Source organism: Bombus pascuorum, chromosome 5 (assembly GCF_905332965.1).
Source record: "Bombus pascuorum chromosome 5, iyBomPasc1.1, whole genome shotgun sequence".
Taxonomy (NCBI): Eukaryota; Metazoa; Arthropoda; class Insecta; order Hymenoptera; family Apidae; genus Bombus; species Bombus pascuorum.
In genome coordinates, this window is record NC_083492.1 from 7,843,106 (window position 1) to 7,869,195 (window position 26,090).

At 31.2% G+C, this 26,090-nt stretch overlaps 4 protein-coding genes across 12 annotated transcripts in view; 1 reads left to right on the forward strand and 3 right to left on the reverse strand.

Annotated features, from left to right (window-relative positions):
- Positions 1-4,615, reverse strand: part of LOC132907225 (intermembrane lipid transfer protein VPS13A-like) — a 14,562-nt gene extending 9,947 nt beyond the window's left edge. The window contains exons 1-16 of the mRNA XM_060960105.1: positions 4,347-4,615; positions 4,172-4,279; positions 3,951-4,077; positions 3,744-3,891; positions 3,469-3,680; positions 3,217-3,391; positions 2,687-3,159; positions 2,378-2,599; positions 2,200-2,312; positions 1,890-2,098; positions 1,337-1,503; positions 1,145-1,262; positions 783-1,079; positions 536-668; positions 213-443; positions 1-140 (exon numbers count right to left, since the gene is read on the reverse strand). Coding sequence (XP_060816088.1) covers positions 1-140; positions 213-443; positions 536-668; positions 783-1,079; positions 1,145-1,262; positions 1,337-1,503; positions 1,890-2,098; positions 2,200-2,312; positions 2,378-2,599; positions 2,687-3,159; positions 3,217-3,391; positions 3,469-3,680; positions 3,744-3,891; positions 3,951-4,077; positions 4,172-4,279; positions 4,347-4,487 — 3,014 coding nt within the window. The 5' untranslated portion in view covers positions 4,488-4,615. The remainder of the gene's footprint in view (positions 141-212; positions 444-535; positions 669-782; positions 1,080-1,144; positions 1,263-1,336; positions 1,504-1,889; positions 2,099-2,199; positions 2,313-2,377; positions 2,600-2,686; positions 3,160-3,216; positions 3,392-3,468; positions 3,681-3,743; positions 3,892-3,950; positions 4,078-4,171; positions 4,280-4,346) is intronic.
- A 378-nt stretch (positions 4,616-4,993) lies between these two features.
- LOC132907178 (zinc finger protein 91-like) lies at positions 4,994-13,736 on the reverse strand. Of its 6 annotated transcripts, none has more exons than XM_060960011.1 (11): positions 13,526-13,736; positions 11,561-12,910; positions 11,036-11,266; positions 10,767-10,955; positions 10,273-10,683; positions 9,709-10,179; positions 8,944-9,231; positions 7,978-8,415; positions 7,757-7,893; positions 7,562-7,680; positions 4,994-7,458 (listed from the first exon to the last, which is right to left on the reverse strand). In XM_060960011.1, exons 2-11 carry the CDS (start codon positions 11,879-11,881, stop codon positions 5,465-5,467), a joined length of 4,599 nt encoding a protein of 1,532 aa, XP_060815994.1. In that variant the 5' UTR covers positions 11,882-12,910; positions 13,526-13,736; the 3' UTR covers positions 4,994-5,464. The 6 variants fall into 6 exon arrangements, with proteins under 6 accessions (XP_060815994.1, XP_060815992.1, XP_060815996.1 ...); XM_060960009.1 differs by having other exon boundaries at positions 13,245-13,736; XM_060960013.1 differs by having other exon boundaries at positions 10,048-10,179; positions 13,245-13,735.
- Positions 13,737-15,920: 2,184 nt separating this feature from the next.
- LOC132907198 (isocitrate dehydrogenase [NADP] cytoplasmic) lies at positions 15,921-18,221 on the reverse strand. Of its 2 annotated transcripts, XM_060960053.1 has the most exons (3): positions 17,821-17,975; positions 17,559-17,724; positions 15,921-17,280 (listed from the first exon to the last, which is right to left on the reverse strand). In XM_060960053.1, exons 2-3 carry the CDS (start codon positions 17,571-17,573, stop codon positions 16,072-16,074), a joined length of 1,224 nt encoding a protein of 407 aa, XP_060816036.1. In that variant the 5' UTR covers positions 17,574-17,724; positions 17,821-17,975; the 3' UTR covers positions 15,921-16,071. The 2 variants fall into 2 exon arrangements, with proteins under 2 accessions (XP_060816036.1, XP_060816035.1); XM_060960052.1 differs by having other exon boundaries at positions 17,559-18,221.
- A 606-nt stretch (positions 18,222-18,827) lies between these two features.
- On the forward strand, positions 18,828-26,051 carry LOC132907185 (cullin-3). 3 transcript variants are annotated; one of them, XM_060960029.1, is made up of 14 exons: positions 18,828-20,023; positions 21,145-21,528; positions 21,611-21,814; positions 21,892-22,071; positions 22,156-22,530; positions 22,733-22,903; positions 22,987-23,094; positions 23,162-23,339; positions 23,422-23,681; positions 23,776-23,945; positions 24,018-24,156; positions 24,248-24,375; positions 24,465-24,523; positions 25,734-26,051. In XM_060960029.1, exons 1-13 carry the CDS (start codon positions 19,964-19,966, stop codon positions 24,487-24,489), a joined length of 2,382 nt encoding a protein of 793 aa, XP_060816012.1. In that variant the 5' UTR covers positions 18,828-19,963; the 3' UTR covers positions 24,490-24,523; positions 25,734-26,051. The 3 variants fall into 3 exon arrangements, with proteins under 3 accessions (XP_060816012.1, XP_060816013.1, XP_060816011.1); XM_060960030.1 differs by lacking the exon at positions 25,734-26,051 and adding an exon at positions 24,648-25,512; XM_060960028.1 differs by having other exon boundaries at positions 18,829-20,023; positions 25,748-26,051.
- Positions 26,052-26,090: the final 39 nt, after the last annotated feature.

The window sequence follows — 26,090 nt, forward strand, 5'->3', positions numbered from 1 at the left end:
TTAGACAAATTATACCAGTATTCTCGTATTTTCAATACTGCAGGTCTGTGGAGATTTATATTGATGTTCAATATATTTACGACAAGAGATCGTTCAATACTTTTAAAGTGGGATTTGAAATCAGGACAGTTCGATTTGACCTACAAAATATATTAGTAGAAAAATATAAAGTAAACAAAAAGGACTTGATTTTATCGCACAAATTACAATACCTTACGATACGATATAATAAAAACTTCGTGCGGCTCTTCAGTAGATATTAATTCTAAGTATGATCCAGTTACTCCAGCATTTGTTTTGTCTACTAAAAGAATAGATCCTACACCAAATTGCACAGCAGGTCCATACTCCATTATCGCGGTTTCGCAATACAACCCATGCAATCTTAAATTCAAGTAAGGTTCTTCTCTTCCATAATGAATAATTGCCAAATGAACTGACAGCTAAACATTTGAAAATATCATTGAACATATTACAAAATTGATATTTTAAAAGATAAATAAAGTCTGATGAGAAAGATCAATATATATAAAACCTCTCCAATAGCAAATCTCAACAAGAAATTAATGTGATTATATGGAGATACGTTGTCATCAAATCCAGACAGACTTATCGTCTTTGATAGTAATTCCAAGTCTTCCTCACTGACCTCAGAAGATACAACACTTCTGTGATGAAAAAAAGAAATTTTATATATAGTTTGTTTGTAATAAAATAATTGCATTTTATCAAAATATTGAAGAATACATTTTGTACATTAGTATTTAATCTTACTTCGTTACCTATCGAGTTTTTGAACATGATTCGTCAAAAGTTCCTTAGACATATGCGTGATTTTATTTTGTATCATTTCAATCGATGATAGACATACGCTACGTTGCACATTTTTAAGGTCTTTCATCGATATGAAAATTTTGTTCAAGTTTTCTTTACAAGCATATTGTTCCATATTGCCCCTGTACTTCTCTACATTCTGTTGATACGCCAATAGTAATAAGTTCAAGAAATGAACAATCAATCGTATTTTATTTTCTGACAAATTAAATTTTATACTCGAAATGGACACATTGATTTTAATTCTAAAAAATAATAAGTTATAATTACAATAAATCTGATCTAATACGCCCAAAAGATTAAGAGGTACCTTGGTAATTGATGGTATTCTGGTTTTATACTACATGAAATAGTCGTAGTTGCTTGTATCTTTGGTAAAAAATGATACTCAGAATCCTTCTTTTTTCTAGCTGACCTCCAATCATCTCCTATAATAAAATAAAGAATATTTGAGATAAATGTATTAAGATTTGAAAAAATGAATTTTAAAAAAAACTAGTACCTGAATGACAAAATAATATTTGTGCTCCAGAAAATTCAATATGTATTCTGTCGTAAAGTAATTCTTCCAATTCCATGAGTGTCGCATCTTCAAGTTGCAAGTTTGTAGACTGTAGTTCGTTAGACAAACTCATATTACCAAAATCCATGACAAGAATATGTCCGCCTCTAAAATTCCTTCGTGTTACTTCCAGACCCAAACAAGTTTAACCGTTTGAGTCCCAAGCAGCGCGATCATGCTGTTTAGATTTTGTGTCGAAAAGTGCCAGTACATTTGAATGCTATGGACGACTGACGGTATTTTGTATTTTATTGTTATCCTCTCAATAATTTTTATTGAACAAAACTTGTAAATTAATAGTACGCATATATAATGATATAGATGTATTTCATAAAATAACAAATATGACGAGCACTATTGCACCGCTTGGTTCTCTTCGCAATCGATTAAGACAAACGCTATCACGCTGTTCAGAATTTTTCGTCCCTGTTTTTTCAATAACCACTGGGACTCAAACGGTTAAGAATTTACTAATGTTTCGCATTGTACGCACTTTTGTATCGATCCTTGTTCAGGGAATATGATGTATGGTCCTTTAATGTCTACTTTGAAACTAATCCGAAGCGTTTGAGAAACAATATTATCTACCAAAACCAGATAATTTCTTTTTATATATTCGTACAATTTATACGCCCACAAAATTGTCGTTTGCATATCCGAATTATTAAGTTTGAAAAATTGAATAATTTCTATCATGGCATGCTAAAATTTAATAAGGTATCACTTTTATGAAGCTGATGAATTAATATTGGATGGATGAATTAACATTCCTAAATACATTTATCTTATAAAAATATTATTACATGATAATAAGTCACTTCTATAGCTTCCAGCTTTATAGAAACGTCAAAAGTTGGATCCACGTTTTCCCTGTTCTTTTCAAAATCTACTGCCAAGAAGTTAGTTGATACATTCCCTGTAAAAATGAGTAATGATAAAATTAGTAGTAAATACTAATTCCTAATAAAGTAAATCTGATACCTGTCAAAATATTGTCGACTGTGATTAATGGCACTAGGTCACCTTCTACAGAAACGCCTTCGATTACAAAACTCTCAGCTCGTGCAGACACTTTGAAAGCAGACATCAGAGGACGTATTTCAACGCTCGTTAAGAGCTGAGTTACAGTTAAAACAAGAATTTCTCTATTATAGTTTAAAAGAGTCAAACAGCAGTTTGCTAAAGTAAAATTGAATTTATAATCTGAAACAGAATATAAAAAGTTGTCTTTATCATATATGTATTTATTTCGAATTTATTTATGTGAATTTGAGACAAATTCTGTTGTACCTATTGGTTGGGGTAGTTTTTCCAGTTTTATCTTCCTTCCTGAATCATTAGTAATATGATGCAATGATGCTTTAATTTGTTGTTCTTGTGTATCATTATTTTGTATTTCTTTAATCAATGTTGTGTTTTCTACTACATTTTGTAATGAAATACTGGTATTCATACTTTGATGTTTCTCTTCAATCGTTTTATTTTTCAATTCCTGCTTAGCATGCTCTTTAGCTATTACCATATTTAAAATAGTCAGACAATCTTCATATTTTTGTAAATCTAGTTTTAGTTCTGTATCATTTGGTCGCAACAAGTTCTGCAAGCATGCTTCTTTATACTTTCTGTAGTTTTTCCTGTGCTCACTGATCCTTGACCATGTATAGGGTCTTATATTGTAATCTAAAATGGAATTGTAAGCATACTTCCACCAAGCTGTTGGATTTTCCTTTACATTATCGTTTGGACGATATTTTATATATGGTCTGAAATAACATAACGATGAATAAAGTCAACAAAAAAATGACAATCAATATACGTACTTATTGATTATCGCACGTGACAACGAATTATAAAGATGACAAAAAGTAATATATTGTACTTTGGAAACTTGCATTGCCACATCATGAAGGACAATATCAACCAACATGCGAGATGTTTGTGTCTCATTACCTTTGTGTATAATTACTTTTATCTTTGCAGTGAATGGTTTTAGTACTACAACATAACATTGTTAGTTTCCTTACTTATATTTAAACACAAAGTTACGTTTGCAAATAAAACTGTAAACTTACAAAATTGGAACTCTTTGTTCTTCATGCCAAAGGTTTGTAAAGCTCTGTGCATTGTACTTTTCCATGCTAAAAGACTGAACATATTCCAATCGCATTGTGTGCTTGTAAGAGCAGATTCTGTGTCATGATCCATATATACGCTTAAGGATTCTGCCCTTATTAATTGGTAAATTGTACTCAAATTACTAGCACAAACACCAGGTTTCCACTTACTACAATTTGACATGAATGCATATAGATACTGATGAAATAATAACAAGAAATTAAATATTTACCTATTTGTAGTCATAACTGATATACTTTGAATACAGACACCACAAGCACATAGAGATCCATTTAGCTTTTCTTCATATCTAATATGTACATTATTTATACTAATTTGAAAATTTTTTGTCACAGATGCCAGCAAATTATCAAATAATTCTAAAATTAATTGTAAAAGAAATTAATGCTACACACTTTATCACACATATATGAATTACCTGTTTTGAATGCTTCATCTTCCTTTAAATCTTCTAATATTTTCTTTTTTTCTGCCCTTATCAACTTCTTTTGTACTTCTGCATCATATGGACCATAAGCAGCAGGCACAGCCACTATATAAATATCCTTTAAGCAGAGTTAATATATTGTATTTGAATGTTTTTTCATATTAACTAAAAAATACTACAAATAAAGAAGAATTTGTTACTAATTTGTTTACCTCGACACAAAGAATAATTGGCTGAGAAAATAATCCAGACCATGGTATCTTTAAAACAATCCTTCCAATTAGACCAATTTCTACTTTAATAGGCAGACCAAATTGATACTATAAACCAAAAGATATTAATTACCTTCATATATTTTATTATTTTATAAGAGAAAAATTTGCTTACCAGAGCTTCAGGTTTTAATTTAAGATCGGTAAGGCAAGTATCGCCAGAAAAGATACCAACGTTGAACTGTTCGGTATCTAAATCCTCGATATACTTCCCCAAAAGCCGATTCAAGAACGCCGCTATGGCACCTTCGAACATTGTTCCGCATTTAACTAAGTCTATTATATTGTTTACTTATTTGCATTTGGTGCTACACGGTTTTATATCATGGATTCATCTCATAACCTTAAGAAATTCGCAAAATAAATTCCGTCATGCGCGAAACTTGAGGATTTTATTGATCCCGTTTCCTTACAACTCGGGATCCAAGGCTAGCACCGGATGAACCTTCATGCGCAGCTCCACCTACTCGGAAGATTTACATGCACAAATCGAGAATCTATCCTTTATCAAATTTTGTAATACCTTTTCGAAAATATTCTTTCTTTCTAGTAAAAATCTTAAAAAGAACAGAAAAAAATAATTGAAAAAAATGTTTTAGTAAATGCAATGATTAAAAGCACAAAGTTTTTTAAAAATCATGTTGCTGTATATTCCATGAAACAATTCCTATGTATTCGAACATTATCGAGACTATAATTGGAAAAAAAATTAACAAGAGAAACCCTACCAAAACTTAGGAGGTATTACAAAGCACGTGAACGTAAATCTATACATGTATATAGCATTCGTTTATTGTTGTATTGTACAAGATTCATGGATTTGGATATTATATACAATAAAATTAAACTATATGCATGTGAGAAAATGTTTAATATATGAACAAAGTATGGCATTGTTTCCTATTTGTTAAGCATGACGCTGAAAAATACTCATTTCAATGATTATAATCATGATTGCGTTCATTTATAAGAAATACAGTAGCAATTACAGATATTATTATTGATCGAAATTTTCTGTACATGTAGCAATACTACAAACCTAACTATGTTCATTTTTTCATGCAGATTTCTATAACCTACTATTTGGAACGTAACAGTTTTTTCTCCATTATTCCTTTATAGTTTGTTGAATCAATGAATCTAGAAAATATTCATAAACATTTAAAATGCACCATATTTGTTATATACAGAAAAATATACAATATGCAATTATTTTGTTAACTTTAATTTTTTTTAAACAGTTAAATGTTTCGTTTCTCCTGTATTTGGATCGACTATGACTTTTTCTTTGTAATTGCTCACAGTAGAAGGACTCCCAAAGGAATTGGTATCGGTAAAAGGAAAAAATCTTCCATCCGCGTATTCTTTAAAAAGTAATTCGGCAGCCTTTTGTTTCTCTTCCTTTCCGTTAGAAGATATCTTTTTCATTGTCAATGTTAATAATTCTATAATAAGATAAGACTCTGGTTTATAAAGTCTTGTAAAATGCAATCTAATATGTTCGCCGACATTCTCATCTTTTCGCGGTATATAATCGCAATGAGGACAAGACGGTGTCATTCTTTCAATGCCATGTCGACGCTTATGAGCATCCATCATATCTTTGTCACACGTAGAAAACGGACAGCTTTGACAACGTAACGTCTCCATTTCGTCGTTAGAAGATAGAAGTATCCCTTTCTTTTGTAGCAACATTAAGGACTGCTTATCTTGATTTGAGGCCTGTGCTCCACCAAAATTTAACACTGATGTACCATTTGTAGTCATGATTGAAGCTGAATTATTGGATGATTTAAGCGTCTTTCCTGAACGTGAAATGGAGCCTGTATTATCGGAAATATTATCACTATCAATGGTAATTGTATCGTCCTCAAATTGTCTACGTGAAGCTTGCGCCTCTGCATTTGCCTGATGTTTTTTTAGATGTTGAATATAATTAGCGTAATATTTTACGGAATAGTCGCACGTATCGCAGCGATATCTTTGTTTCGCACCGTGCAGAGTTAGATGAACTCTGTATTGTTCTCGTTTCTCAAAGGCAGAAGGACATTTATGGCATTTATATCGTTTTTCTTTTAATCGGCCGTTTTTTAAATAACCAGGATATACAAAGTTAGGATTTCCACGCATAAAAAGTCCAAACTGTGGATCCGGAGGAGGCCACAGATTTGAAGTTACATCGCTCCCTTCGTTTTGACGTCTATGAACTACCTGATGTTTCACTAAATTCTGAGCCGTCTTCGATGAATAGTCACACTCAGTGCATTTAAATCTATTGTTTGATCCATGCAAGGTCATATGATATTCTAGAGCATCCAATTTGAAATAACGAGCCGGACATTTTGCACAAGTGAATACTTGATTCCCAGTTCGTTGATTTGTGTTGTTTATACTACTATTAAACCCGTTGTTGGAACTTTCTGTAACTTCGACTACAATCCATGCAACAGTAGGTGTAGAATTATTTGAATCTTGATTATTTGCTTCGACACAAGCTGTGGTAGGAGGTGGATATCGCTGTGACTGGCCGTACAAAGATAACAAATATTTGGTGCGCTCTTGATACTCCGTAGAATGTGCCTTCTGATGGGCTAAAAGATGAGCCGGTTGTCGAGCAGCATAAGAACACCATTGGCAAGAATAAGCTAGTTCTGTAGAATGATATCTTAAATGTATTCTTAATTCCTTTTCGCAAAGGAATCGCGCTGGACATTTGCTACAACAATGCACAAGTCTTAAGTCTCGTAAATCAGGTTCCGAACCTAATACCAGAGAATCAGTAAGGCCAAGAAGCGCACCCAAATCGCTTAATTGCTGCGAATCTGGCCTTGAATCATCTACCAAACAGTGAACAGTGCCTAAAGATCCGGAATGCATATCTGTGTGTGCAACCATGACTTCTCGCCGTGTGCAAGTGAAACTACAATCTGTACAAGCGACCACAGGACCATTACTAGGAGTATCGAGGTGCATGGTTTCATGATCTCGGACTTCTGCTCGTCGCGAAGATACAAAAGGGCAGTGACGACATTTTAACATTTTCGCTAGTGTACCATCTGGTCGAGACACCCATACTAATGGAGCTTCAGGCAGTGCTCGTGTATCAAGAAGCAATGGCGGTGGCGCTTCGGAGTTCTTCGAAACATTAGTGAAACAAGTCCCGTTGCTCTGCGTTGTGATATGAATCACTTGCTCTACAGACTTCTCTTGTTTCGTGCGATTAATACCTGAAATGATGATGTTTAAGAATCCAATTAATGCTTGAATAAAAATCTTAGTATTAAACTATCTTTAATCATATTAATGCTAAAAAGAATTTGTTTAACTTACTATTATCAGTGTTTGAAGTTCGATGTGCTTTAGACTTGGTAGGGAAATCGTACTCCATATTCTGTTGGTGCACAGCGGCGAGCTCCTCTCCATGAAGTCTGACATGATCTAAAAGCTCTCTGTAAAGATAAAACAAATAAATATCTTCCATGAATACTATAAATTTAATAATAGTAGCATTATATAAATACATACACTTTTGTGCTGACATAATATGGACATAAATAACATTTAAAAATAGCATCCAAATTCGGACGATGGTGAACTCTATGCATCGATAACGTTGCTGCATCAGATGCGGAAAATGGACAATCTCCACAACCAAATACATTCTGCAAACAAATATATATTATGAATATATTATGTGTCTAATAACAAAAGAACTAAATGAACAAAACAACTACAAATATTCATACCTTTTCTTCTCCATGGCGATGGTCAGTTGGCTCACTGTGAGATTTAACGTGCATAGAAACAATTTCTCTACTACAATGTCGAAAATTGCAACGTTTGCATTTCCACATTGTGCGTTTATTTTCCTCTGCGATCGTTGCTGACGATGATCCACTTGATAGTGAATGAGAGGAAATCAAATTGCTTTTAAGTAAAGACTGTCCCCGATTCCTCGCAGCAGCTTTAAGAAGCGGTGGTGGTTTCAATCCGATGTTAATGGTGTTAAGATTATGGTTTCCTTCATTCGGAGACACGACCGAAATAGGAGAAGACGAGGGATCCGATGTTTTCCGATATTCGTTGCTATTCGTTATGAATAACTTAGTTGGCGGATCGTCAGGATTTGTATCTTCCACGCTACGTTCCTCCATGTTTTGATCATCGCACGAGTGTTGCTCAACCTAAGAAAGAGATGAGAAGTTTACGTACAATATAGAATTGTTTATCATAAGCAATACACTGCTGCACGACGAAAAACAACTTATTATTCAGCAGAAAAACAACTATTCGGCACACTGAAAATTTCTTTTATATTATTAAAAAATGAAGTTCCATATAAAATGAAAAGTCACTTTTAGAGGTATGGAACATTTTCAATGTTATCATGTCGGTTTTGATTACTAAGAATATGCTTGTAATTGCAATTAAATTAACATCATAACACCAATCAAGTGTCCAAGCGCTTCGATACAGCTAATATATTTTGAGTGTTTCATTATCTTCTTCGGTTCTTTAAAAAAATATGTAATTCAGCTTTTCTCATTATTCATAAGGATCATCACACATGCTTGTCATGGATAAACGAATTTACCATAGAGTGATATTGAGAGAAACCACAAAAAAATCAGTGCGCCTATGAAAATCGATAAGCACCTTTTTCTTTACTAATAAAAGAATTGTTTAAATGTAAGTGAAATTTATGCTTTCACCTGTGCAAGATATTTGTTATATTTGGAATAATTCCGTCGACCTGTTTCATCCCTCATAAGTACCCTGGCAGCCATATGAACTGGATCTTTAGCTGCTTTAAGTTTAATATGTTTTGTGATGTCCCACCGCCAGTTAGAGCGATACGCGCATAGGGAACACTCGAATGGCTTCCGATTTAAATGACCGACAATATGAACATGAAAACGACTTGCGGTGGATGCCCAAAATGGACAATCCGGGCATTGGTATACCCATCGGCCACGTGGATGCATCGAAGGACCTTCAACCTGACAAAAGATTTGACTACCTTTATCAAAATTAAGTGTTAACACATTCAGGAACACAACTATCTATGGTCTCGACTGCCGTAAGTAACATTTAAAGCACATTCTTAATAACAAAAAAATATATAAAATATAAATAAAAAAAGAAAAACATTGTCATTAACGTAATTACAAAAATACTTATAATAGCATTGCATACTTCGAAAAACAAAAATTGATAGTTTTTAAGCTAACTTTAAATATATTATTCTAATGGCCGTACGGGATGCTTGCAATCAACATAGTTTAAAACATAATTTACACAAATTAAAGAAAACAATAGTCAGATCTGTTGACTCTCGTATTGCAATTTTTTCACGATTATTATTATTATCATTACTATTATTATTATCATTATTATTTGTTTGTTTGTGTGCCTATGTCCATATTGTTCATGTGCACGCATTAAGTAAATATTATTATTTCTATAAAACACCATACCGATGATCCAGAGGAATTCTGTCCGCTGAGATTAACGTCCCAATCCGTTTGCGCTGGGAATGCATATTCACCGCGATACGAGGTCACACGGAGTTCTGAACAATTTGATAATTTTTCTAAGCTATTGTGTATTGACGTATCGTTGCTTGTCGAGTGACAACACTGCATATGCACTTGTAGATCAGTCGAACTTTTGCAACGTCTCCTGCACTTCGGGCAACGCGTTGTGCCCACGGATACACTTAGAGCAGTGTGGTGTATTTGTTTGTGACAAGCCAGCTCTTCCATGCTACTAGCTTTAAAAGTACACCAGCATTTCAAATCGTTCGTAGTACTTACAGCTACCTCCGGTACTCCATTATTATTTGACGCTGTCGTTGTAAGCTTTTCCTTAAGCTTATCAAAGAACGACGCATTTTTTTTTTCAAATAAATCGGCCGCGTTATTCGCATCCTTCTTTAAGTTGCTGACCTGTGAAAAATTTAATTGAATTATTAAAACATCATAAAAATAATCAATTAGATATAGACAACATTTAATAAAAAGAAAGGAAAAATAACTAACTTCTTTATTTCCATATAATTTTGCCAGTTCTGTGTCTCTTGCAATTTGCGCGAGTTCTGGTCTTACTCTAACACGTGGAACTTTTAACAACGTCGTTGAAGGACCACTGGAGATAATAGTATTTAGCTTAGTAGGACTTAGAGGAATTAACATTGGCAGTGGTTTTTTGGATTTATTTGGTGTAATTGGAGCATGACATTCTGCCAGGTGTCGTTGCATCTCAGAATCCCATGCAGTAATGAATTGGCAACCTTTTTCTTCACACTTCAATGCTATACATTCTGCATTAGCTATTTCACTTCTCTTATCTTCCATAGATTGATCAGAAATGTATGAATCTCCAGCACTGATTGAGACTGTTGTATCTGTAGATAACATATGTAGTGAGTCCCGAAAATCACTTGCACCCACCTGAAATTGATTTATTTTTAATATATTTTCAGTTATCTATTATTTATATTAATTATTACTTAAGAAATAAGTTATTATATTACCAGATGGAAACGTTTAGGAATATTTCTTAGTCTTCGTTCAAAAGGTGTGATAGATTTACCCACAGGAGGTTCATGATGATTAGTTTCATGTACTGTTAAACTTTGTCTAATATCAGCTGTAAAATTACAAGCACGACATTGAAAAGCCCCTCTTCCTCCATGATTTCTAGTGTGTCTATCCAAATTCCACTACAAGAAAACATTATCTGTTGATACTTCATCTAACAAAAAAATTCTAATTTGATAAATTTAGTAAAGCTTCTATTAACCTTATATGGTGTACGAAAATCACAAACTTCACATTTGATCATTGGCATGGAATGATATCTCACATGCTTTGTATAACGAGCACGTACGTGTGTTACATAAGAGCACTTAGCACATCGGAAAAACCTTCTCTTTAAATGATGTACTCTCTGATGATTTTCAAGATCTCTTGAATTTAATGCAAAATATGGACACATAGAACATCGATTTCCATTGTCACGTATGAATTTTCCCTAGAAGTTATCATTTCATTAAAAGTATCCTAAATATATAAATATTATTTTTTGAAATATAAGAAAAATCGTATTTGATACTCCAATTAATAGTATTTTATTAATAATACACTACATAGATATATTTTACTTTTAGAACTAAATAATTTATTGCTCCTTTAAAACAATATTAATTCCACTTTTTAGTTAAAAAATATATAAAAAGTCACTAATTAAATTTTTATTCAATGAACTAATACTTAAACACTTCTTACAACATAAGTAATTGATGTAATTTAATTAAAAATAATATACCTTTTGTTTGTGCTCCTTTTTCAGATGATCAATGTATGCCTTAAGACTTGATAGAGGTTTTGGTGGTTTGCATGTTTTACATTCGTAATTTTGTGAAGACCCCGAACAATCGAGCTCCTCGTGTTCGTGCTTTGAATTGTTTTTTATTGGAGCATCGTCTTTGACACTGTACGAAATGTCTTCGGTGTCACTTTGCAACTCGTGTTCCCTCATCACGACTTCCTGACGATTCTCTTTAAGGTTACCTTCCTTATGTGACTCTGTTTTAAATTGCTGGGGTCGTGGACGAAGTGCACGCAGACGGGGTAGCCTTCCTGACATCTTGGACAAGATTTATTCTGTCCCACGTCTGTTCTATAGTCTCCCTATCGCGCATCGAGATACACTTTTATTTCTATACGATTTTCTGAATCACAGTATCAGGATAAAAGGAATACAACATTCACTTTTCCATCGTTCTACACGCCTGTCTTCTTACCGATGACATCAATGACAAGCCACTTTATATCGCGTGTACATCTCTCACGAGTGATTTTTTAAAAATGGCTTTGCTCACAATTATAAATTACGGATTCAGTATACGGCCCTCATCTCGGGCATAATTTTCGTCGAATAAAAAAAAACTCGAAATCTCGATGAACAATTTATGGAATTCTAATAGGGAACTGTGCGCTGGTACACGTTACGGAAGTACGAGTACAGCATTACTCGGTGGTCGCGCGATCTAGAGGCTATGGGCGCCATTTTTTCTTTCCTAGTAAAACTGCTGACGAGGAGCGCGTTCAAACATTCCCACGAAGAAATCCTACCTCTTTGAGATCACTTCCGTACTAAATTCCAAGGATAAAACGATACAATTCGATCGAACTTTACCCGATTTTTTATACGTCAGTTTCTACAGAATTATCGAAATAACAATAGAATCTTGTAACCTCATTAATAGTTCATATAACAACATCGCGGTTATATTTTATTGTATTCCAGTTTATATATTTTTTAAGATCGTTAACATTCAATTCAAACGAAAAATTAAGTTTTTTTAAAAGGCAAAATGTTTACCGATTATCAGATTCGATATATATATTACTATATTATATAGATTTTTCTTTAACACAGTTGTTTGGAATTAATAGTATACTTACAAATTATAAAGTCTTTACATTACGATTGTTACGAATATATCTTAAATATATATTACAATAAAAGTAAATTGATTCCTTTTTTCATTTACAACAATTACTATTCATTTCAGAATCTTGGGTATAATTATTTCCAATAACTCGTTTTTCCTACTTTTGACATCCGGTTTATGTGATACAATGGTCAATCGCGCAACGAGTCAACGTACAGCTAGAACGTAACATATTTTTATGCGTACAGTTTCTTCCTTTAATCATAATTTATATGAAGATCCTTTTTATAATGTTTTCCTCATAATAAAGTATATAAGCAATAAACGATAAAAAAAAGTATCGTCAATGCAATAATACGCGAATATAAGAGAAAGGAGATCAGTTTTCCGAAACGCGTGTCCGATTTCCGTTTCTCCAAGCAATTTCCGGTTTACAGACGAACGACGATTTCAGTAGGTACCGTTTGGAGCGTGTGCATATCGTAAACGAAAGAAAACCAAAGAAAACAAGAAGGAAATTAAATACTCGATCTTGTTGACTGAAAAACAAACCTCGAGCAGTTAATTCGCTTGAAGCAGGTTATCTTCTGATTGAGCGACGGTTGTAAATAGATATGCCAATAAATCCACGATCACGTATCAATCGATATACGCAGCCAACCACGAGCACCGGGTTTTAACATCACGATTGTTTTTACGATTTAATTTGATGCTTGAAAAAAAAATCGGATACGCTCGTTGGAACCTTTGTTTCCTCCCTCCTTTTCCTTCCTTTCTCCTCTCGACACGGTTAGCTCGATTTATCTCGGGTACCGCGATTTATCTTCGAATACCTCGTCATCGGCGCTAACCAGTAGCCGACGGAACAGAGGATGAATCGTAGAAAGACTACGAGAGAAAACCAGCCCCTCCCTCCTCTTTCACCAACTCGGACAGAACGATGGCGAGGCGAAGTGGCGCAGGTCAGGCGCCATCTGCAATTCCGATTCTGATTCTGGTATCCACACACTCCTCCCACTTCCTCCGGCTGGTTTCTCCTGCAGCCCTCGATACAACTGCAGGAGAAGAGAATGGAGCCGATGATGACGGTGGTTTAACTCGTTAAGTAGTGGAAGCAAGTTATCTCATCACTTAAAAATGCCTCCGTATTGAGAATAATGCGAATTCATTGGACTTTACTTTGAAATACAATATTACCTCCGCTACTTCGTACTATAATTAAACTGCGGAGTTTTATGCATTTTTAAGACATTTAAAAATGCAGATAATTAGAAAATATATATGAAATATTCAAAAAATATTATGTACTCGTTATATTATTTAGTAGGTGAAATGAATTTTTGTCTATATCTCGCTTTTTTAGTCGTGTTCATAAATATATGAATTTCCATAAATTCCTTTGTAGGAAAATTGTATTCATGATATGTACTTATCTTATGTGAGATGATTGTATAGTCATCATTCTTAAGTTTTTTATCTTTAACTTTTTTGTTTATAGGTAAAAAATGAATACCATAGTAATGAAAGTATAGAAGTACATATAATGAATAAGAGATTAAGATACGAATTCTTTTAAGTACCGTCATTTTCTTGAAGATGTTTCTTATTGGAGTGATAATCAAAGCATTATAATTTATTTAATTATTATAATTTATTTTTCTAACACTTGATGTAGGATAGCAATTACTTAACTTTGTCGATGTCGCATTGTTATCTCTGCTTGTATTGTTTTACAAATTCCGTTATATCATTAACAGCTTGTAATATTAGCCGATAAATAGAAAACCACATCGTTGGAAAATTATCTAAGAGTTTCAATAATTTTTATGCAGTTCTAATAATTTATTTAGTATCTTTATTTTATTATAAAACACAATTTTCGATATTTTATTTTATTCACACAATATTCAACATTTTTTCTTATTCAGATATATATTGAGTTTCCAGAAAAAGAACTTCTAAATCGCTTCTTTCTCTTTCTAAGGTTAAAAAAGAGTATATATGTATCTACTTTTCGATAAAAAATGTGTTATGTACTGTTATGCATTATACTCATTGTAGACTTATACCTTTTAAACGAAAACTGTATAACCCCTTCTTTTTTGTTTCTTTAAGTACCTTTCCTTTTTTTATGAGATAGAAAAAATTAATGTTCATCAAATTTTGTATGAAAAAGTTTTTATAAAATAGCATAATTATAATAAAACAAAATAACAAAAATGTTATCATCATTTAATATAAAAGAAAATTAACATAATAATTATAGATAGCGCCATTTTAGATTTCTTTTTTTTAATTATTTCTTTGTCGTGTAAGTACATATGTGAAGGTTGAAATTATATTGACTTTGTACTTTTTATACTGTTCTATTGTATAGTAATTTGTAAATGAAGATACAAAAGTATTACAAAAATTATATTACCAAAAGTTACATAATTTGCAAAATTTAAACGATTTGTTATCTTTCCTTTTATCAATTATACAATATTAAAAAATTGTATTTAATAAGTATATAATATTGAAATTATTCATTGTAACTATTCTTAATGCATAAAAATCAGTAAGATTGCTTTGATCATTTATATATGTAGCATATATATATATATATATATATATATTTATATCATTAAGTTATTTGTTTTTCATTTATTAAATATAGTTAATTTCATTATTTATATCTGTAAAGGATATAAATTTATTAAGATCTCTGTTGCATAAGGTAAGTCGTTTCGATATAATCAGCTGATAATTAGTAAAATTAAAAATAATAATGATAATACCTTAATAACACTATATACATACGCGCATGTAGAGTGAGAGGGTGGAAGAGAGAAGAATATATACATCTCATCTTGGAGGTTAAAAGAAGAGTGCACTAAATTTTTTGCATTATTTAATTGATATTTTGCTATAAAACGTTATTGCCTTTGTTATTTATGTCTAATAGTTTAATGTTGTCTTATTTACGAACGACGATATATTTGAATAAAAATTATATAATTAAAAATGCTTATGTGATATTAACTAACTATGACGTGAAGTACGTATTCAAGTAACAATGATTTAGGTATTTTGATAAAAGGTTTATTATAAGAGAGAGTGTGAAGAAAAACGATTTGATTTCGCTTAAAATTAAAATTTGTTTAAAAATATTTAAATGTAGATTTAAATATACATATATAATAGAAAAACTAAAATTGATGAATATATTTCTATAAAAAATCACAATTACAATATATTAATCTTACTTTTATTCATATCATTATGTTCCATCTTTGTAATCTAATATATAAATAGATGCAACTTTTTTCGCCATAACCAGTAATAATATTTTTCCCATGTAAAATCAATACTTTGATATTTGATTTGGATATTGCAGTCATTTTAATTGCTTCTGCAAATTCTCTGCTAACTTATTCATAAATTCAAATGTTTCTAAATAATCAGATCTAGTAACGTTACTCATGCCTTTAATGCAAATTGCAAGGTCCTTTGTCATAAAACCTGATTCAATGGTATTAATACAGACAGATTCTAATGTTTCTGCAAATTTTTTAAGATCTTGATTATTATCCAGCTTTGCACGTTGGAGTAAACCTTTTGTCCATGCAAATATGGAAGCAATAGGATTTGTTGAAGTTTCCTTTCCCTGTTGATACTGACGATAGTGTCTTGTAACTGTACCATGAGCAGCTTCTGCTTCTACTGTGCGTCCATCTGGACAAATTAAAACTGAAGTCATCAGACCCAGAGATCCATAACCTTGTGCTACAGAATCAGATTGAACATCTCCATCATAATTTTTACAAGCCCATATAAAACCACCTTCACTCTTCATTGTATATGCTACCATATCATCTATCAAGCGATGTTCATACCAAATTTTCTTGGCTTCAAATTTATCTTTGTATTCTTTATTATATGTTTCTTGAAAAATATTTTTAAATCTGCCATCGTATTGTTTAAGAATAGTATTCTTTGTGGAAAGATACAAGGGATAGCTTCTTGACAGAGCATATTGGAAAGAACTGTGAGCAAAAGCTAAAATACTTTCATCTGTATTATATTGAGCTTGTGCAATTCCAGATCCCTTAAAGCTATGAACTGTATGTGAAATTTTTTCCCCATTATCTCCAGTCCATGTGATTTCAAGTTTACCTGGGCCAGGTACCACAAAATCAACAGCTTTATACTGATCTCCATGAGCATGTCTACCAATGATAATTGGTTGAGTCCAACCTTGTACTAGTTTTGGTATGTTTTTACACAAAATGGGTTCGCGGAAGACTGTGCCACCTAAGATATTTCTGATAGTACCATTTGGGCTTTTCCACATCTCTTTCAGGTTAAATTCTTTTACTCTGTTTTCATCTGGAGTAATAGTAGCACATTTGATTCCTACATTATACTTCTTAATAGCTTCTGCGCATTCTACAGTCACCCTATCATTAGTAGCATCCCGATTTTCAATACCTAAGTCATAGGTATGTAGTTCAATATCTAAGAATGGTAAAATGAGTTTTTCTTTAATAGAATCCCAAATGATTCTTGTCATTTCATCACCCAAGATATCAACAACAGGTCCAGCCTAAAAAAGACAGGATGCATTATATGCACAAAAACTTGTGATAATGCAAAATTAATTATGCAAAAAAATTATTATATGTATTTATTTATTGCATAGAAAAGATTTCTTTCTTGGAATAAATAAAATAGAGTAAAATAACTATTGGAATGCCGAAAATATTATCAGAATTAATTAAAATTCATATAGGAAAAGTAGGTATTATACGAAAAAAAATATTTATATATAGGTATATATAAACGTTAACAGATGTCAGTTACATAGCTTTACTGATTGCTTACCTTTATTTTCGTCATTATTCCAGAGGAAACGCTGAATGTCTTAACAAACAGAAATGCTGGATTATCAAACGGCTGAGAAATTTTTGGCGATAATATTCGTGAGAAAGCAGTGAAGTTACTACCCGATCCGATATATGCTACGCTTCTTATAAATTGCACGTTCGCTCTAATAAAACGGTGGGGCAAAAACATGGCAGCCTTATCCAAATAATCTTAATCACTTTCGTATTTTTACTATTCGCATGAACTTTATACAACTTACAACAAATCTTCCTGATAGATTCCGATAACAATGAAAATCAAAACGTATCCATATTTTTTATTTGTTCCAAATGTATTCCTTAGATCTCTTGTATTTGTGTAGGTTATGCTGTATGTTGAACTGTCACAATATTTAAACGTGACAATTTCTATTTGTTAGATATTAAAATGTCAAATAACTGAATAAATGTAATGAATTTAAGATTGATTGAATCAGTACTAATGAAATTTTACATTAATAGCATATGATTTCTTATCACATTAATGATAGTCCTTATCTATGTTTCTTTATTATCTTTGGAGTTTGTACCATAGTAGGTAAATAATGTTTACGTTCGAAAATTTAAATGCAACAATTATGCTCCTTTTTCAAGTATGTTCATACATAAATCATATATTTTCGAAAGAAAATATTATTAATATTTAAAGCTTAAAATAAGCAATCATCTTAGAAGAAATTTTGTTTTGTTAAACGTTTAAGGTTCATTAACAATCAAAATAAATATTTTTAGAATTAATATGATTTCTATTGTATGAATGTACATAAATTATTCTGTGACTATTTTTAAATAAATCTAAGACAAAAAAATCCATTAAACATCAATGATTAGCAATTTTTACTGTCTTTCAGATTTGCATTTTGTAAGTATATACAACGATTGATACAAGGTCAATGCAAATAATATTCGCAAATACATCATATTAAGTACGTGTTGGTATAAAAGCATTTACTATTATGTTCTGTGCTGACTGAAATTATTTTTGAACAATAAATTAAACAGTCTATCTTCGATAAAATAATGAGAAATTATAAATGATTATCGTGTTTTAAAAAATACCGTATACTAACTTTTTCTGCAACAGTTTTTATTTTTTATTTTTATTTTTTTTTTCTTTCTTTCCTTTTCTTTTTAAGAAAACTTCTTAAGTTATCAGCATAGATTCTTAAACTACGATAACAAGTAGTTAGGTCTACAAGTGGAGAAGCAGGCGTTCGCATAAAATAGTTCATGTAAAGCGTCTTAAAATATCGAATTGTCATTGGTTTGTCGAATTATTCCAATAATTTAAAATTGTCAAATAAAATTGTATTTAAATCCAAATTTGTATAAACATATAAATTCAATATATAAGTATTAAAAATAACGCGATTGGTTCTACTCAAGAAACAAATTCAAGAGTATAACATTATCAATCTGAAGTGAGCCACTTGTAAGCGTGTGTAGCTTCCAAACTTATGAAACAAATTAAATTGTAAATATTCTTTGTCCTACATGTAATTAATAAATTTGGGAAATTCGAAAATAAAACGACACGTATAACCGTATGACATAAAACGGTAAAACACGATAGCCTTTTTTCTACGGCGCTGGCAGAATAATGAAATTCGTAATGGGCGAATCTATAGTGACAACAGTGTTCGTGATTCATGTGCATGGAGCATATCGTTGTGACTGATATATTGTGTACCCTATATCAGACCATAGGATGAAAACTCAAGTTTTCACAATCTAAATTCACTATGCCTCGAGAGACGCTGAAAACGTACCAACAATCACGTTAACGTGGTAAAAAAAAACCAGCGAAAATTCGTGTGTATTATCGAGATCTGACAGATTCATCGTCTTCGTGACAGGAGTGCGTGAATTCTTTTTCCTTTTCTTTCTTTTCCTTCCGTTTCACCTTTGTTCAACCTCCTTATCTACATTTTCCTCTCTTTCGCCTTTGCCTTCTTTCCTTTTTTCTACTCTTCAACCCTTAAGTATTTTATCCCCTATTTTCACCTGCCGGGTGAAAAAAGAGAGCATTCTTTACTTTTCTCCATCCCCCTCTCTCTTTTCTGTCTTTCTCTGAATCTCTCGTTTTTCTCAACCCCCTCTTCCACGACACATCGCGTATATTTTTCTTTTCTTTTACTTAAATGTCCACGATAACAACACAATTTTCGGCTCTCCTACACAACGTGAACGTGGATGAGTGATCGTATTTTCGTACGATAGCCGATTGTCGGCTATTCCTACCTTGTACAAGAAGTGAATGCTCTCTACGTTTAACTGGTGTCAATGTACACACGGTGTAACGTTATCGTAGCATCGGGAAGAGAGCATTTCTAAAAAGAATCCTCGTCCAGCTAGAAATTCGACATGATGAAGAGCAGTGCTATGCTTAAGAAAGAAAGCAAAATGCGCATACGTGCTTTCCCGGTGAGTGGTAACTTCGTTTGTTTTTATTTTTTTAGTTTTCGTTCTTTTTCCCTTCTTTAATATTTATTCGCTCTTGCGTTTTGTTTTTTTTTTTCCTTTTCCTTTCCCTTTATATTTTTATTTTTCAGTTCTATATATAAACTAATAAGCGCACGTTGTTCTAGTTTATGCATATACATGTATATTTTGGTAACCTGTTCTTTTAAATTACATGTCAACTTATACAAAATTGTAATAATTCATATTTAGAAATGTCATTACATTTTTATCAATTGATTCTCTTTGCAATATTATCATTTTGTATTTCAATGTGTAACAATACATTTCTTCTCTTAAGAATTATGCATTTTAATATTGTAATATTGTACATTTTATCATAGAGATGAATGTATTGGCAGTTGCTATAGTGGCAAATGAAAAAAGCAATGAAATGTAAATATTTCAATGTTATCATGTTTGTTAATGAATTTCAGTTTAATCTGTCATTAAAGTTTGGAACTGTGATTATTATCCACTAAATTTGTGATTGTAAAGTTATATCACTTAAATTCTGTGTTAATCAATATGATACTAAAAATTATTTAAACAATACTTTGATACTTATTTTATCATGTCAAATATTTATATGTCCCTTTGTGGTTATAGTTTATATTGTATGTACTTGATTAGAAAATGTTATTTGTTTGTCACTTTTTCATTTCTATCTAATGAAACAATAAAGCATAAAACTTGTATTTATATAAGCAATGATACAATATTTATGACTTAAACATAGTTATTTATTTAATATTACATTTTTTTATACGATAAAGGTATTGTAAAAATGATTCATGAAAGAATCATTCTGACTTTATATTAAAATATACAGAATACTAAAGAAAAGATACAAACAATTAACATAAAGTATCTCAATAATATATATAATATATATATTTTTAGTTGTAATCATTAATGTTAAAAATTATATTATATAATTTGATGTACCCTATTGAGTTTTTTTTTAGTAAAACCAATATATCTGTTCTATTTGTCTAGTTTTTAATTTTTCATTAAGTTTTAATTATCAGACATTATTTATCTTGACTTGCAAATTAATATTGCATCTATCGCTTTGTTTTTAGACAACTATGGATGAAAAGTATGTAGAAAGTATTTGGGCTCTACTGAAAAATGCTATTCAAGAAATTCAGAAGAAAAATAATTCAGGGCTTAGTTTTGAAGAACTTTATAGAAATGCTTATACTATGGTTCTTCACAAATATGGGGAACGTTTGTATACCGGTTTAAAGGAAGTTGTAACACATCATTTAGAAAATAAAGTTAGAGAAGATGTATTAAGATCTCTTCACAATAATTTTCTTCAAACATTAAATCAAGCTTGGAACGATCACCAGACATCTATGGTGATGATCAGAGATATTTTAATGTATATGGACAGAGTATATGTGCAACAACATGATGTGGACAATGTGTATAATTTGGGACTTATCATATTTAGAGATCAGGTAATTGTTTGCTACTTACTTACTTTTCAACAGCTTTTGAAGTAATTGGAGATTTATTGATAACAAATTGTATCATTTTTAGGTGGTCAGATATGGATGTGTTAGGGATCATTTACGAGAAACTTTACTAGGTATGGTAGCAAGAGAAAGAAGGGGAGAAGTTGTAGATCGTATTGCAATAAAAAATGCCTGTCAAATGTTAATGTTACTTGGCATTAACAGTCGTCAAGTTTATGAAGAAGATTTTGAAAGGCCTTTTTTACAACAAAGTGCTGAATTTTATAGAGTACGACAATTTCTTTATATTTTTTAACATCATTTAATTTAATATTATTTAACATCATTCTTCCTTTTTTTATTTAGATGGAATCTCAAAAATTTTTGGCAGAAAATAGCGCATCAGTATATATAAAAAAGGTTGAAGCTAGAATTTGTGAAGAATCAGAAAGAGCAAAACATTATTTAGATGAATCTACTGAACCGCGAATAGTCGAAGTTGTAGAAGAAGAATTAATTAAAATTCATATGAAAACTATTGTTGAGGTATAAATATCGTTCTATTGATACAATATATTGTGTTATCGTATAAAGTGACAAATTGGAACAATTTACTTTTTTTATTTATAGATGGAAAATAGTGGTGTAGTACACATGCTCAAAAATCAGAAAACCGAAGATCTCGGTTGCATGTACAAATTATTTTCAAGAGTTTCGGATGGTTTGCGTACAGTGTGCGATTGTGTTTCTCAATTTCTTAAAGAACAAGGGCGTGCCATGGTTCAGGAAGAACATGAATCGACAACGAATGCCGTTCTTTTCATTCAGAATTTGCTGGATTTAAAAGATCGTTTTGATCATTTTCTTCATTATTCGTTTAACAATGATAAGAACTATAAACAAATGATAGCGTCTGACTTTGAATATTTTCTTAATTTAAATACAAAGAGTCCAGAATATCTTTCACTTTTCATTGATGACAAGCTGAAAAAAGGTGTTAAAGGGGTTAGTTATGTTAACTGTATTTCTATAAATAGGTACTCATGGTAGGTAATACCGTGAAATTTTAATAAATATTATTTTTCTATCATTCTGCAAAGGATCGTTTTGTACAAATGAGATACAAGCTTTATATCTTGTACTTTAACTTCTGATCATTAATAATGTAAGTGTAAATAACGTTAATGTTTCTTATAATACATTTTAGATGACAGAACAGGAAATTGAAGGTATCTTGGATAAAACTATGGTTTTATTTAGATTTCTTCAGGAAAAAGACGTATTTGAGCGATATTATAAACAGCATTTAGCTAAACGCCTTCTTTTAAATAAATCTGTTTCCGACGACAGCGAAAAAAATATGATATCCAAACTTAAGGTAACATTCCTACTTCTGTTCAATTTATTATTACTGGTATTCACAATATAATATCAATACGTTTTTAATAAATAATATTTTAGACTGAATGTGGGTGTCAGTTCACGTCAAAATTGGAAGGAATGTTTAAAGATATAACAGTCAGTAACACTATTATGGATGAATTTAAAGATCACGTCCTTACATCTAATGTAAGCTACATACAGACTACTTATAATAGTTTTATAAATAATTAATTTTTCAATTTTCATATTACAGACAAATTTACATGGAGTGGATATAAGTGTAAGAGTTTTAACAACAGGCTTTTGGCCGACGCAATCCGCCACTCCGAAGTGTAGCATGCCAGCTGCCCCAAGAGATGCTTTTGATGCTTTCCGACGTTTTTATCTTGCTAAACACAGTGGTCGACAGTTGACATTACAACCACAATTAGGTCAGTTAACTAGCATCATTCTATCTTTTCTATTAGTGCCTCTTATTTGAACCACTGAAGTAGATTAATATAATCTCTTTAGGTTCTGCGGATTTGAATGCTGTATTTCACGGACCACGAAGGGAAGAAAATAGTTGCGGCGGTTTAGATACACCATCGTCTTCAAGTTCTATTGGTAATGGAAGTGGTAGCTTGTATGGTAGTGGAATATCCACTAATGGTAGTATTTTAAGCCAACGTAGTAGCAGTTGTGGAAACACGAGGAAACACATAATCCAAGTATCAACTTATCAAATGTGTGTCTTAATGCTCTTCAACAAAAGAGAAAAATTGACATATGAGGTCAGTGTGAATAGTAGCGTTTATTTTTTATTTCTTCTACATTGGACTCTTAATGTTTCACAATTATCTATACAATACATAAAACGTTGCGTAGGAAATTCAAGGTGAAACCGATATTCCAGAGAGAGACTTGGTTAGAGCATTACAATCTCTCGCGATGGGTAAAGCTACACAAAGAGTGTTATTAAAACATCCTCGTACAAAGGAAATAGAACCATCGCATTATTTTTGTGTCAATGACAGTTTTACTAGTAAATTACACAGGTATCCTTACATTAAAATTGCATTAAAATATATCATAATTGGTAGTTGTTAACTTATTTAATAATATTTCAGAGTGAAGATTCAAACAGTAGCTGCCAAAGGCGAATCAGAACCTGAAAGAAGAGAAACTCGTAACAAAGTAGATGAAGATAGAAAGCACGAGATAGAAGCAGCTATCGTTCGCATTATGAAAGACAGGAAGCGTATGCCTGTATGTAGTATCACTATTAATTACATTGTAATTTATAATTACTCCAATATTTTACGCTCTTTTATTCCATATTTTATCTTCTTTTTTTTAGCATAATATACTTGTAACAGAAGTAACAGAACAATTAAGAGGTCGATTTTTGCCGTCGCCTGTAATAATTAAAAAACGTATTGAAGGTTTAATCGAACGTGAATATTTGGCACGCACGCCAGAAGATAGGTTTGTGTAACAGTTATCTAGTATCTTATATTTTATTATTAATTCTCTATTATAACTACTATTATTTGTTTTAATCAATTCAATTACAGAAAGGTGTATACATACGTTGCTTAATGTTCGAATTTAAATGTTGGATCTGTACAAACATGTAAGTAAACTATAATAATGTCTATTTCAAATATTTTTTCATTGTCTCATTATATTTTATCGACTTGTACGTTATATCATCAGTTTTTCATTGACTCGTTCATCAAAATTATTATCATTTCTAGTGTTCTTATACGAACATAATTAAGATGATCACGAACGAGGCATTCCACATCACAACCGTATACAACTCGGACAGATTACTGATTCAACATTCCATTAAGTTATGATAATTATTCGCATAAATCAATTCATATTTTATGTTTTAGGCTTTGACAAATTTTGATATCATCTCTTTATTTTGAATATAATTATTATATATATAATACTACGTGTTAATTTTAATTCTGTTAATTCAAAACCTAAAATTTAAAGTATAATTTCATCAAGAAAAAGATCAGTAATTTTATAAGGTATATTGAAATAAATTGATGTTGATTGCCTCGAAATTTAAGGAGAGTAGCTACACGTATTTGATAATTGGCTAGTTTGGTGGAAAAGGTTGACATAAAGATAATTGAATGAATTATAATATATACTTTCAAGTATAAAATCAAATTTTATAAATAAATTCTGTAAAATTTTTGATATCCTCTTCCCTGAGCTCATTTCATTATATTTCAGTTGTAAGTGATTGATTTAGCTAAATATATAAAAGTACTTTCTGTAATAGAAAATTGTAATTTAAATTTAATAGAATTTACTTGAATATACATTATATACACAAATTTGTTAGTAATAGATGGATAGTGAGTTACAATCATTAAAATTGATTCACCCATTCTATGTATCATGATTCAATAATTTTTTATGCTTGTAAACCTATAAATATATCTATTATCAAAAACAACTTACAATATAGCATAAATTTTATTAAACCATTAATGTTAAAGAATGATTTCATTTACATTCGTGATTATCTATTATATGTGTACATAAACAATGTGAATGTGTATCTAAGAATATAATTGCCTCATTTTCAGTGTTTAATTACTTTATTTTAATCATTTTTCATATCCTTCTAAAATTTTATTACGTCCCTCGTTTATCTCCAACAAATTCTAATTTTTTATTGAATCAGTTAAAATCTAGAATAAATCACAATAAAAAAGTAAAACATTTGGGAGGTCTCTACAAGATCCACCTCTTCCACCTAGCTCAACAATTATTTTATTACAATTAAATTAATCCAATTCTTCGTTAAATCGCAGAATATTTATTATAGTATGCCAAAAGTGGAATCTACGAATTTGTAACAGATGCGGAGTTTACTAATGGAATTAAAAAAAGAGTGCGCGCATGAGCTTATATAAAAGACGAAGAACTTAATAAAGGAATGAAAAAAAAGATTATGATTAAAAACTGTATTACCATGAGCTCATGTGTGGGCAAATGAAAAACATGTGAAATGCATCATATTTTTATTTTCATTTATATCTTTATTTATTAATATAGAGTTTTAATATTTAAACAAAAGGTTTTACCTTTTCTTACGCAAACTGAATAAAAAATAAAACCCTGTAAAAGCATTCCTTAGTTTTAACACATTTTAAATACAAGAATATCAT

Bases quoted from the DNA above. Each gene is read 5' to 3' on its own strand.
- LOC132907178 (XM_060960011.1), bottom strand. From the start codon at position 11,881: ATGTCAGGAAGGCTACCCCGTCTGCGTGCACTTCGTCCACGACCCCAG. The intron at 11,267-11,560 runs GTATATTATTTT...GATAACTTCTAG, and splicing joins AAAAGGAGCACAAACAAAAG to GGAAAATTCATACGTGACAA. The intron at 10,684-10,766 runs GTAATATAATAA...AATCAATTTCAG, and splicing joins TTCCTAAACGTTTCCATCTG to GTGGGTGCAAGTGATTTTCG.
- LOC132907185 (XM_060960029.1), top strand. From the start codon at position 19,964: ATGATGAAGAGCAGTGCTATGCTTAAGAAAGAAAGCAAAATGCGCATA. The intron at 23,946-24,017 runs GTATCCTTACAT...ATAATATTTCAG, and splicing joins TTTACTAGTAAATTACACAG to AGTGAAGATTCAAACAGTAG. The intron at 24,157-24,247 runs GTATGTAGTATC...TCTTTTTTTTAG, and splicing joins AAGACAGGAAGCGTATGCCT to CATAATATACTTGTAACAGA.
- LOC132907198 (XM_060960052.1), bottom strand. From the start codon at position 17,750: ATGTTTTTGCCCCACCGTTTTATTAGAGCGAACGTGCAATTTATAAGA. The intron at 17,281-17,558 runs GTAAGCAATCAG...TGTCTTTTTTAG, and splicing joins GAATAATGACGAAAATAAAG to GCTGGACCTGTTGTTGATAT.